At 40.4% G+C, this 12565-nt stretch overlaps 1 protein-coding gene across 7 annotated transcripts in view; it reads left to right on the top strand.

The window, feature by feature from the left end:
- Nucleotides 1-12565, top strand: part of itpr1b (inositol 1,4,5-trisphosphate receptor, type 1b) — a 531527-nt gene that overhangs the window by 145124 nt on the left and 373838 nt on the right. For all 7 annotated transcript variants that reach the window (XM_059944385.1, XM_059944380.1, XM_059944381.1 and 4 more), the window contains exon 5: nt 12033-12119. In XM_059944385.1, the coding sequence (XP_059800368.1) occupies nt 12033-12119 (87 nt within the window). The remainder of the gene's footprint in view (nt 1-12032; nt 12120-12565) is intronic.

Genomic DNA, 12565 nt, shown 5'->3' with positions numbered 1-12565 from the left:
TCCAAATAGCTTTTGTAGAAGGCATTGATCCAGAGGTTCAAAAACTTTTTTCTAAACAAATACATGTAATATTGGATCATTTTTCTCAATAAATCAAAGAACAAGTAGAATGTTTTTTGTGTTTATTGGGTTCTCTTTATCTAGTTTTAGGACTTGCATAGAGATCTGATCACATTTTAGGTTCTATTTATGCAGAAATACAAAAAATTCTACTGGGTTCACAAACTTTCTTGCACCATCCTAAGTAGAAGTCCATTCTGCTTACTCACTTTGTACAACAGTAATCAGTCTGGTGAGCCACTGCAATTTATATAATTGGAGCAAGGTGCCTATGGTGTTGTGTGTGAGTACTTTTTCCAGTAAGGGCCAAAATGCTGTTTGTTGTCTTACTGGTTGTATGAGATAACTCAACTAATTCCTGTGAACACCAACGTCGTTAAATGTTTTACCAAAAGCATTCCACCTTTTTCTCTCTCTCCTTTAAAGTGTTCACATTGCATTTCCTCTATTTATTTATTTATTTATTGATTGATTGATTGACTAAGATGTGGTACAGGCTGTCCAGCCCTTTGAGCTGTGCTGCCAAGTAGCCCCTGATTTAACCCCAGCCTAATCAAGGGACAATTTACAATCACCAATTAACCTACATCTTTGGACCGTGGGGGGAAACCCACATGCTGATGGGGAGAACATACAAACTCCTTACAGGCTGTTTCATGTGCCATGTTCTTTTGCATTCACACCACCTTCATGTACTCTTCTGTATCCTCGTTACGACCCATACTGTTTTAGTTATCAGCAGGAAACTTGGATATATTACATTATCCCCTCTTCTAAATCATCAACAATGTTTCTGAATAGCAGGAGCTCCAACGCAAATCTGCTGCAACCTACTGGTCACAATATTCCAATTGAAAAATAACTGGGCTACTCCAATGCTTTTCTATAATTAAATCGATCCCCAATTTATGCCAGTATGGTACCTCCAATACCGTTTGCTCAACCTTCCTTTAATAATTTTTGGTGTGGCTCTTAACAAAGACCTTGAAGTCCAACTACATCACATCAAGTGTATCTTGACTAATTATATCAAACACCATTATCTATTGTGCTAGTTACCACAACTTTTTCAACATTTATCAAACATGATTGCCCTTTCATAAATCTGTAATTATTTCATTGAATTCTATTTTTTTTCCCAAGTGTTGTATTGGCACTCTTGTATTAAATTCTAACATCATTTTCGCTACTTGGATTCAAGGGGAGGGCTGGGAGCAATGTATGTTAGTTTCAAATCACTCCAAACCATTTCAAGGGCCTTGCATTCAATTATGCAATGGCTGATCATTGGAGCCTAGATGTATTTCAGTTTGTAATTCAAAAAATAAAGAGTACGAGAGTAGTGGTTGATGTTTACAATGTTTTCCTTGACATCCATCTATAGCGTTACTGATTATACAAGTCTGTAAGTGTTTGGTGACAGTAATCCAAATATCCCTTTTGGCAGCAATCATTCTGGGTCTATTTCTCCATCCCAGGTCAGGGAAGTTCTCCTCTTAAAATAGAAGCAAATTTTTGGCGACCCATGTTAAACTACTTGGGATACTTCCTTTCTATGTGAGACTTCAGGGTGGTTCCAGGCTTTGAATTACATCAGTATTATCTGGGTAAGCTATAACCCACAATGCCAATTACCAAAGGGAGAATATAGTTGGAATTTGGTGCAAGACTAGCTTGTCGATTCCACTGGATCTACCAAAGGTTTGAATGTTACGTACAGTACAGACTGTAAGAAGCTAGATCTATTCTTGGCAAGCTGTTATAAGCAATTATTCTTTTCCCTGAGATTTTTCAGAAGGAATTCAAAAAATGCTGTCTTACTCAAAAATCCTTTGGATAAAAGCCAGAGTTCAGCTTCCATCAGAGCAATGCAATCTCAAGACTGATCTTCAGAAGTATAAAGCAACCTAATTTAGCTGGGCAGGATATTCATCACCTAATGCTGTCTCTAAGATCTTGTTACGTGTGTTTTTTTCCACATTAGTGACTGTATCTCAAAAGTATTTCAAAGCCGTTAACCACTTTGACATTGTGTGGTGCTCTTGATGCTCTCAAACGTGGATGAAGCTTGTGAATACCTACGTGTTGTTCCTGAGGCCCTTGACAAAGACCCTGCTAAGAGGTTGTTCTGTTGAGCTGAAATCCATGCGAGTGACAGACCTAACAAAAAGCAGTGGCAGGAGGAACAGAGAGGGATAATGAGCAAGTACTCACATTGGCAGAATGGGGTAGCACAAATAACTGTGAGGCCTCGCCCTATTCATTGTATTTATAATGTATGGAACAGTCACATAGAGATATGCAAATGATAGACTGTTAGATCATCCTCCACTGTGCCACAGAGAACAAGCGGCAGCTGCACAGGGGGAGACAGAGCCACCAGAAGACCAAACCACAAGCCACAGCCACCTCTGCTGCACCTCTTGCCTACTCTGGACCAGAACATGTGGATCCCAGATCAGCCTCGACTTGATAGACAGCTCTTTATGATACTTGACTCATGTGATCATGCTTCTTCAAATATTGTAAATTCAGGGGCCTTGTTCGTGTAGATATATGTATAAAGTTATCACTAATTCAGTGCATAGGCAAACCTGTGACATAGTTCATGGTACTGATATGTCCTGAATGAGGGTGTAAGGCAATTTAATCTTATCACTCTCTCGCTCTCCTTTCCTCCTCCTCTTGGTTTTGAAAAATGAAAAAAGTAGCATGCTTAATGTTTAAAAAGGTCCAAAGAACCTTGAGGCACCAAGGATACACGTAACTAAAGCTGTGCCGGGTACTGCTGTAAGTCTGAAATATCACGGTGCCCAAAGCTGCAGTGTGCTTTAGATTGGGAGGGGAAAAAAATGCCGTTTTTAAGATGCCCCTTCCCAATTTCCTTTACTTGAGTTACGTTGGTGCTTTACTAATTTTGTGACTGCTGTTATTGAAAACATTTAATATGAACACAGAATGGAATAAAACCAGTTCTGGAGGTATGCAGTAGGTGGGTCATCATCTGCAGAAAGTTGTTTCAGGTCAGTTCTGTCAGTAAGTGTTTTCAGAGGTCACTGCCTTGAAGTGTTAAATCGAGTAACTGATCCGACCTGACTTTGAATCCCCTTAGTATTTTTTTAAGATTCTATTTCCATAATCATTTAAAAAGCTGCAAGGTTGCGTACAGTTGGGGCTAGAATATATGGTGACACTAGTGTGCTGCCACCTTGTGTGTTGATTGTTAACACAAGTGATGCATTTCACTACATGTTATGATGTAGACATGACAAAAGGTTGAATCTTGAAACTAATCACTTAATGAAATGTTGGTCTCTGAATGTAGAGGGCTGGACTATAAGGGGAGGAGTTCGTACCTGCACGTGTACTAACCCTGGGTTAATCCTTCTTGGAATATTGTGTGCACTTTTACACGCTGTATCTTGGGAAGAAGTACAAATGTTGCTTGGGCTCCGATGACTTAAGTTGGGGCTGTACCTCCAGGAAAGCTGAAATTTGACGATGCATTTTACTGTTACAGCGTTTCAGAGTCGCATTTACTGTCACTGATATCAGTTGTGAACTGTTACTTGGCAGGCATTAACAAATTACTATAAAATGCAGTAAAAATCTATACCAGGGCAGTTGAGGAATAGCAAGGAGGTGTTTATAAGTTCAGGGCCTGTTCAGAAATCTGAACATGGAGGAGAAGAGGCTGTAGCCTAAAGCATTGTGTGGGTCTTCAGGTTCCTGTACCCCTGATTAATGTGTTTCCAACATCATTAATAAAAGGCCTAACTATATTAGTTGTTAATATTAAAATATGGGATTGGATTAAGTTTTGTAACCAAAGGTTGCGGGCTAGTCATCACTTTGACAAGAGTCCCACAGAGCTCAGTTTATCTTTTGCTGTATATTGATTTTAATTATCTTTTGTGGAACTGTGTCAAGACGTTGAATGGTTTATTCTTGTTACAGATTTTACAGGCAGAGGGGGTGGTGGAATGTTACTTTACTCTGTCCTAAGTACAGAATAGCTCTGAAAGGTAAATCAAGTTAGATAAAGTGAGAAAATACTTTGTTATTGAAGTCAAATCAGTAAATGACTTGCTAAGCAGATGACAAAAAGAAAATGGTGCTAAACTCAGACAATGAAAAGTAGCCTCGAAGCTTGTAATAAATAAATTCAGGTTCGTGACTGTTGATCCCTTTCCAAGTGGTGTTTGAAGAAAGGCAGATAGAAATCAGTTTGTGTTGCTTGGATGTGGGATGCCCAAATGAAAGTTCTAGATGGTAGTGAATCTATTCCATGCCTTGGTAAAGGCCGCAGTTTGCCTGAGGATTGTACATCCCATAACAGAAGAAGTATGGGATATATAGGAAACATTTACCATTATCATAACAAAGTGTTTCATTCAGAGAATCACTCAGGCAAAAATTGGGAAAAGTTGTGCTTGTATACAAATGGAAGTTCTTTGAGGGGCAATTATTAAAAAATTTGCATTAGTCAATATATTATGAAGCATTACCCAGTTTTAGTATAGTAGATAATTAGAAGATATTTTACGTGCATGACTATTAGAATCTTGTAATAATTAATGGATGTGACTCTTGTCAGAATGAAACACATTGTTTTTATAGTGTTCTAATACACAATTCACCATTATTGACTGGGACTGCTATAGTGTTAAGGGATTAGGTAAAGCTGAGTTTGTGTGTAGGGAGTTTTATCAAGAAATATGGCCTGACTAGTGAAGTGGCATCACTCATCCTCCTCTTAGGAAATAGGCAAATGGATGATGTGTTGGCACTTTGAGACAAGTGACCTTAATTGTATTAGTTTCTAGACAGTAATGGAAATAGATAGGACTGGCCCTTGATTCAACGTCCTAAATTGGGTGAAAGCTGGCTTTCATTTTTGATGGGAACTTGCAAAAGTTGATTGGAAGAGGCTGTTATTAGTAGATACAAGGATGGCTGACAGATAGTACATGGTCATCTGGGAGGCTTCTGAAAATCTTTTTGTAAGAGTAAAGGGTAAGGTTGGGCATGATTAGGGACCGTGGTGATGAGGGATATTGAAGTTCTGGTCTGCAGGTGAGAATAGGCATATGTCAGGAGCAAGCAGTTGGGATCAATTGAATCCTTCGAGTATAAGGGATGTAGGAGTACATTTAAGGAAATGGGAAGGGCACAAACCGGATCCCTGGCAGACAAGATAAATGAGAATCGCAAAAGATTTTTGAAGTATATTACAAGCAAAAAGCTAACCAGAGAACAAGTCAACCCCATTAAACATTGCAGTAATCTATGGAGCCAGAGGCAGTGGGTGTGGTCTTAAATGTATTCTGTATTTGTAAATGTAAATCTGTATTTACAGTGGAGAAGGACGGAGAAGCTAGTGAGCTCAGGGAAAAGAATAATGGCATCCTGAAGCCTATCAACATTGCAAAGGTGGAAGTATTAGTGGTCTTGAAAGTACATAAAGATTGATGAATCCCTGGGCTGTGATTGTGGAAGGCAAGGGAGGAAATTGCCTGGGTATATGCATAGATTTTTGCATCTTTGTTAGCCATAGGTAAATGCTTGAGGATGGTTAATGTTGTGCCTTTATATAGGAAGGGCTGCAAGGACAAACCAGGGCGAGCCTTGGATCAGTGGGTGGAAAGTTAGTGAAGGGATTTGAAAGATGGGATTTATTTGTATTTGGAATGTTTAAGACTAATTAGAAGTGGTCAGTGTGGCTTTGTTCATTGGAAATTGTGCCTCATGAATTTTGAGTTGGTGACCAAGAGGATTGATGAGGGCATTGTGGTGGATGATTCTGCATTGCTTTTAATGAAGCTGTTGACGATGGCCTGTTAGATGGGCTGGTCCTGAAGGTCAATATACGTCGAATCAGAATCGGGTTTAATATCACTGGCATATATCGTTAACTTAGTTGCAGCAGTATAATACGTGATATAAAATAATTACAGTAAGTATATGTATATTAAATAGCTAAATTAAAAATGGTGTATCAGCAGAAATAATATAAGTGAGGTAGTGCTCATGGGTTCAGTGTCCATTTAGGAATCAGACGGCAGAGGGGAAGAAGCTGTTCCTGAATCACCGAGTGTGTGTCTTCAGGCTTCTGTACCTCCTCCCTGATGGTAACAGTGAGAAGATGGTCCAGGATGGTCAGGGTCCTTAATGATGGACAGCGCCTTTCTGAGGCACCTTTCCTTGAAGATTCCTTGGGTAAGGCATCTTGAAGATCCAGGTTAAGATTGCAAATTGGATGCAAAATGGGCTTGGTGGTGTGAAACAGAGGATGGTAGTGAAGAAGTGCTCTTCAGATTGGAGACCTGGGCCAGTCTGTTGGATGTCATATATTTTAACGGTTTGCAAGAGAATGTAGGTGCCGTAATTAGTCTAAGATGCAGCAAAATTGGTGGTATAGTGGACAGTGAGGAAGGATGTCTAAAATATTACAGCATGATATAGATCATCTGGCAAAATGGGCAAGGGAATAGATGATCAAAGTTAATTCAGACAAATGCAAAGTGAAGTACAGCATTGTGTAAAAGTGTTGGGCACCTGTATACCTAGCAATGATGCCTAACACTTTTGCACAGGACTGTCATCGTCTACGTGGAGCAGAGAAAGAGCTTGTAAATCTGGTGGGAGCAACAGATGCTAGGAATGGCGAGGGTGGAGAACCACAGGAAGGGTGTGGGACAATTGGCAGAGGAGGATTGCTGGGGTGAGGGTTTGCGTTGGCATGGACTCCACCAGCTCTGAAACACCAGGCAAGTCATTTGATTCTAAACGATTTATTGATCATTACAAATTGTGGGTGCTTCCTGCTATCTGCCCTCTCCCTTCCCTTTTTCCCAAATCTTGTTCCCCTTTCTTTGCTCCCTTCCCACAACTGGGTTTATCATCACTCACATATGTCATAAAATTTGTTTTCCTTTTGCAGCAGCAGTACAGTGTAATACATAAAATTACTACATACTGTGTAAAAGTCTTGGGCACCCAAGCTGTGCCCATTATATTCATATAATGTGCTTCTTCACAACACTGTATTTTAAGTTAAACCAGGTTGCAAAAGAATGGCAGAGCCCGGAGTTGGATAACTGACAGTGATATCAGAACATGGTAGAAACACTGAAAGTGTCGACAACAGTAAAGTGGTAAACAAGGATTGTTATGCTTTCTTTTGTCAACCAAGGCATTAAGTTTGAAAGTTGGGATGCAATATTAGACGTATGAATCATTTGTTAGGCCACCGTTGGTGTGGTTTGTGTAATCTTGGCCACCGTGAGATGATAAGGATGTGATTATGCTGGAGGGGGTGCAGAGTTACAGAATGCTTTGGAGTGCTCAAATTGCAAGGAGAGATTGGATAGGCTGGGACTCCCCCCCCTAGAGTATGAGAGTTTAAAAATAGGTGACATGGGTGTAAAGTGAGGAGATTTCAAGGAGAGCTGAGTTGCAAGCTTTCGTTTCCTGTGCAGTGGCTGCTTGGAATCTAGAATGAGCTGCCAAAGGAAGTGTTTGAGCTGGGTACAATTAGAACATTTAAAATACATTTGGACAGATACAAGGATAGGAAAGGTTTAGAGGGATATGGGCCAGATGCAGGCAAATAGTATTAGCATAGATTAGCGTGGTAAGTTAGGATGAAGGGCTTAATTTTGTGTTCTAAGTGCTCTGAATCTATAACTTTTACGAATTTGCAGTGAGAGAGAAGGCAGGAAAGCAAGGGGATAATTCCAGAATAAAGCTAATTAGAAACATTGAGCAAAGAACTCAGTTTCTGACTAAGCCTCTGCTGGAAATGAAAATCCTTCCAGAGTCTTTGATCCATTGCTCTGGTGAGCCTTGGTCTCAGTTCTTTGTCCTGACTGGACTAGGCGGGGAATTGAGGATGTAGATCTGTCATTACAAACCACTGTTTCTTGACTCGTTACTAACCAGCTATACTGAATTTCCTATTGTTTAGTTTTGACACTGTGGATTGTATATCTTGGTAGACACTGACCTCTACTGGTGATAGTAATGAACTGGAGATTCTAGAGGAAAAAATAAACTTGGGTGATACGCAGTACATGTTTGTGTCTGTTTTAGCTTAGGATTTCGTAATACAGTTGTGAATGAGATTTTCCTTAAAGATGCATTTGCAGTTTTATCATCTATTATGGTCTGTGATAACGTGTGAACTTAATCCAAAGCAAGCTTTTCTGTATTAGAGACAGACCATAGGAACAAGCCAACTATTAAGCAGTCACTTGCAGTTATCAAAAGCTCTCAGGTTTCACTTCTCTCCTGCACGTGAGGACTTTTTGTGAAAACAATTAATTGTGATTTGAGCAGAAACTGGAGCACCCAAGGGAAACCTGTGCAGTCACAGAAAGAATGTACTAACTCCACACACACGTAGTACAGGAGCTTGTGATTGAATATCTTTCAGTGGAATTGTGAAGTAGCATCTCTACTAGCTGCAGTTCGAAGTGCATTTATTGTCAAAGGACATAGAGTATGTCACCATATGAATCTCAAATGAATCTTAAGATTGATTTTCTTGCAGGCATTTACAGAAAAATGAAGAAATAAAATAGTTTGTGAAAAGCTATACATGACAAATACTGGCAAACATCCAATGTAATAAATTACTAGAGAAGTAACACTGAGAACATAAGTTGTATTTTACATTTATTTTAGCAATACAGTGCAGGGTGGCACTTTGAGCCACACCACCCCAACAATCCCTGTCGGGGGGGGGGGGGGGGAAGAAAACCCGATTAGCCCTAACCTAATCATGAGATGATTTACAATGACTAATTAACCTACCTGGTACATCTTTGAACAGTGGGTGGAAACTAGAACACCCAGGGGAAATCCACATTTTCCACGCGGTGGACCAACAGGTGTTCTTGACAGAATGGTGCTGAGCTGAACTCTGAACTTTGGAAAATCCCAAGCTGTAATATTGGCAAGCTAACCACCATACGACTGTAGTGCCATTGGGGAGTCCTTGAAAGTGAGGCCATAGGTTGCGCAATCAGTTCAGACTTGAGGTGAATGAAGTTATCCATACCGGTTCAGGATCCTGTTGGTTGAAGGGAATAACTGTTCCTGAACCTGTTGGTGTGGGACCCAAGGCCCCTATACCTCCTGTAATTGTGAGAAGTGAGCATGGCCTGGATGATAGGGATCCTGGTGTGCATTGATTGAAATTATGCAAATTTCTTGTGGCTTTTCCATTTTAATGATGTGTAATACACAATGATGACAAATAAGTAATGCATAATTTGAAATGGCTCACTCAAAAGTTTCCTTCAGACTCCTGATCAATGCGTGTCAGTGATGCCAAAGCCTACCTGGAGGACCTGTTGCCATGGAGTCTGAGATGCATGTTTTCCAGCTTCAGAGACATTTGTATGTAAATAGTTGACGTTAGCTGCAGTCATCAAGGGCTGCTGTACTTTCTAAGGTGCTGACATTTGGATGAAGTGTTAAACCAAGGGTTCAATGTCCATTTAGGAATCGGATGGCAGGGGGGAAGAAGCTGTTTCTGAATCGCTGAGTGTGTGCCTTCAGGCTTCTGTACCTCCTCCCTGATGGTATAGTGAGAAAAGGGCATGCCCTGGGTGCTGGAGGTCCTTAATAATGGACACTGCCTTTCTGAAACACCATCCCGTGAAGATGTCCTGGGTACTTTGTAGGCTTGTACCCAAGATGGTGCTGACTTGATTTACAACCCTCTGCAGCTACTTTTGGTCTTGTGAAGTAGCCCCCCCCCCCCCCCCCCCCCCCCCACAATGCCAGACAGTGATGCAGCCTGTCAAAATGCTCTCCATGGTACATCTATAGAAGTTTTTGAGTATATTTGTTGACATACCAAATCTCTTCAAATTCCAAATAAAGTATAGCCACTGTCTTGCCTTCTTTATAATTCTTTATAATTAAATGTTGGGACTAAGTTAGATCCTCAGAAATCTTGTCACCCAAGAACTTGAAACTGCTCACTTTCTCCAATTCTGATCCCTCTATGAGGATTGGTATGTGTTCCTTCGTCTTACCCTTCCTGAAGTCCACAATCAGCTCTTTCGTCTTACTGATGTTGAATGCCAGGTTGTTGCTATGGCACCACTCCACTAGCTGGCATAATTTGTTATTCAGTTCCTTTTTAATTCCCTTTTAACTGTTTCATGAAATCTCAGCTAATTGGGGCAGCTGCTTAATTGAGCCAAAATGTACTGGTCCCAATGTGTCCCAAATAACTAGAATCCAGGTATTTGATCACAAACAAGAAAATCTGCAGATGCTGGAAATCCAAGCAACACACACAAAATGCTGGAGGAGCTCAGCAGGCCAGGCAACATCTGTGGAAAAGATTGACTATTCTTTTTGTCATACATGCTGCCTGGCCTGCTGAGAAACTCCAGCATCTTGTGTGTGTTGTCCAGCTATTTGGTTTTTTTCCCCAGTGGTCAAGTCAGTATGAAGTACTGCCTTTTACAAAATAAGCTTTATTTTTCTGAAGGATGCCTACATGCACATGGTTAATCTCTTAGTGTTAAATTGCTGCCTTGAACTGAAGCTGTAACATTCTTGTTGTGGTACAACTGGGTGATCTGGGCTGCTTGGTGGAGAATGTTTAAAAGTGAACAGTGTTACCGAGGGAGAGGTGAGTCTTATTATATTCTCTAAAGAACATGAGCAAAACAGATGGGTGGGTCACACCTGCCCAATAAGTTTGTGTTCTTTGTAGCAATGATTAAGGAGGAGGAATTCATTTTTTTATGACATACTTTTAGTAATGTGATATGTCACAATGCATCAGCTCTGTACAATATTCTGTCTGTCTTTTAACCCCCCCCCCCCCCCCCCAATTTGGTTAGCAGTTTCTGCAGTGCTTTTGGTGATGGGCTTGTGTGCCACTCACACTCCAGTTGATAATACTTCGTTTCCAGGTGTGATAAAGCAGTATTTTCTTACTGCATAAATGTCCATTCTGTCTCTGGTAATATTCATAAACATGAGATTTCATAACACTTTCCCCAACAAGTGCAATCTTCTGTTCAATTTGCAGTAAAACCATTTTTATATTTGTCCTAATAAATCTGTATCTGACCATTTCTGCAAAACGCAATGCAGCACAACCATCTTTAAAAGTTAACAGCAAAATAAGTGAGAAAATAAAGCTTCCATTGTGATCTTGGGAGGTTCAAAAAGTACATCGTAAAGGCAGTCACTGTGTGAAGCTGGAAGTGTAGCAGCCAAATTATATGCAGAACATTTTGTGAAGTAGCAGTATTATGACTGGTAATATGCAAGTGACAGTAAAGAATAATTACTAATCCCCAACACTAATTCTACAGCTCTTTCTTAAGATACATTAGAGGTCAAACAGAAGTCTTGCACCCTGATGTGCCCTATGCCAGTGTACCTCTATCTAAAGTTTTTAGAGTGGGTACACATTCTGATTCTTATCAATAGACCTCAGTTGGCATTAGTATATTAGCATTTGGGTTCATTTATTTATTGCATATACATTGAAAAACACAGTGAAATGCATCTTCCCAGTCACAACCAATGTAACCTCAGGATATGCTAGGGGCAGCCTGTAAATGTTGCCACACTATCTCGCGTCAAAGTAACATGCCCACAATGAATAGCAGAACAATACAAGCAACAGGAAAACAAGCCCCTTTCCTCCCTACCTCCCACCCACTCAAAGTTCTCTTTTATTGAAATTTAAATGCACTTCCAGGAGGTTTTATGTTGTCACTAGCCAAAGGAATTCACGGTTCTGAGGGAAGTATTTAAAGCTAAACCTGTCCAAGAGTTCACTTTTCCTACCTCCAGTTTGGCCAACAGTTTCCATGGCACTTTTGATGGTTGACTTGTGTGCTTTAGTATGTTACCTGTCCAAGCCATTGTATGTTTGGGTTAAATCGAAGGGTTGAGGCAGTCACTGATACTTGTACCCGTCTCCACAGCATGCTTCCGATCTGGAGAAGAAGCAGAATGAATCAGAAAACCGGAAGTTACTGGGCACAGTGATTCAGTACGGCAATGTTATTCAGGTAAGTACAAGACAGGTTGATGGTGTCGTGCCCATAACATACTTCCACTGTGCTCTTGTTCTTGCCCCATGGCCATGTAGCTCCTCGTAGCCCACGGCTATCGCAATCGTTGTAGTGCCACTAAGTGGTATGTGTCATTAATACAATCAAGATAGTGGAATCCGAGGCTCGGCCTCTTCTCTGTTGTGATGGCACTTTACAGCATATGCTGCTGCTGATGGCTTTTCCCACTGCCTCTACACCTCCAATGATCAGACACATTTAAACAGGTTGATGTGCACTGGTAAAAATAAACATTTTAAAATAAGCTTCAATTCAGCTTGATTAATTTACATAGTGCTTTTTTTTAATGGATTTATCTGTACATAGCTTCCTTAATAGGGATAGGTAATCCAATTTAAATGGACCATGCTAAATGCATCAACCATGCCAGTTAAAGGTCTAAG

This window comes from Hypanus sabinus, chromosome 19, assembly GCF_030144855.1.
Source record: "Hypanus sabinus isolate sHypSab1 chromosome 19, sHypSab1.hap1, whole genome shotgun sequence".
NCBI classification, from domain to species: domain Eukaryota; kingdom Metazoa; phylum Chordata; class Chondrichthyes; order Myliobatiformes; family Dasyatidae; genus Hypanus; species Hypanus sabinus.
Note: the sequence above shows the minus strand (reverse complement) of the source record. Positions and strands in the feature narration are given on the sequence as shown.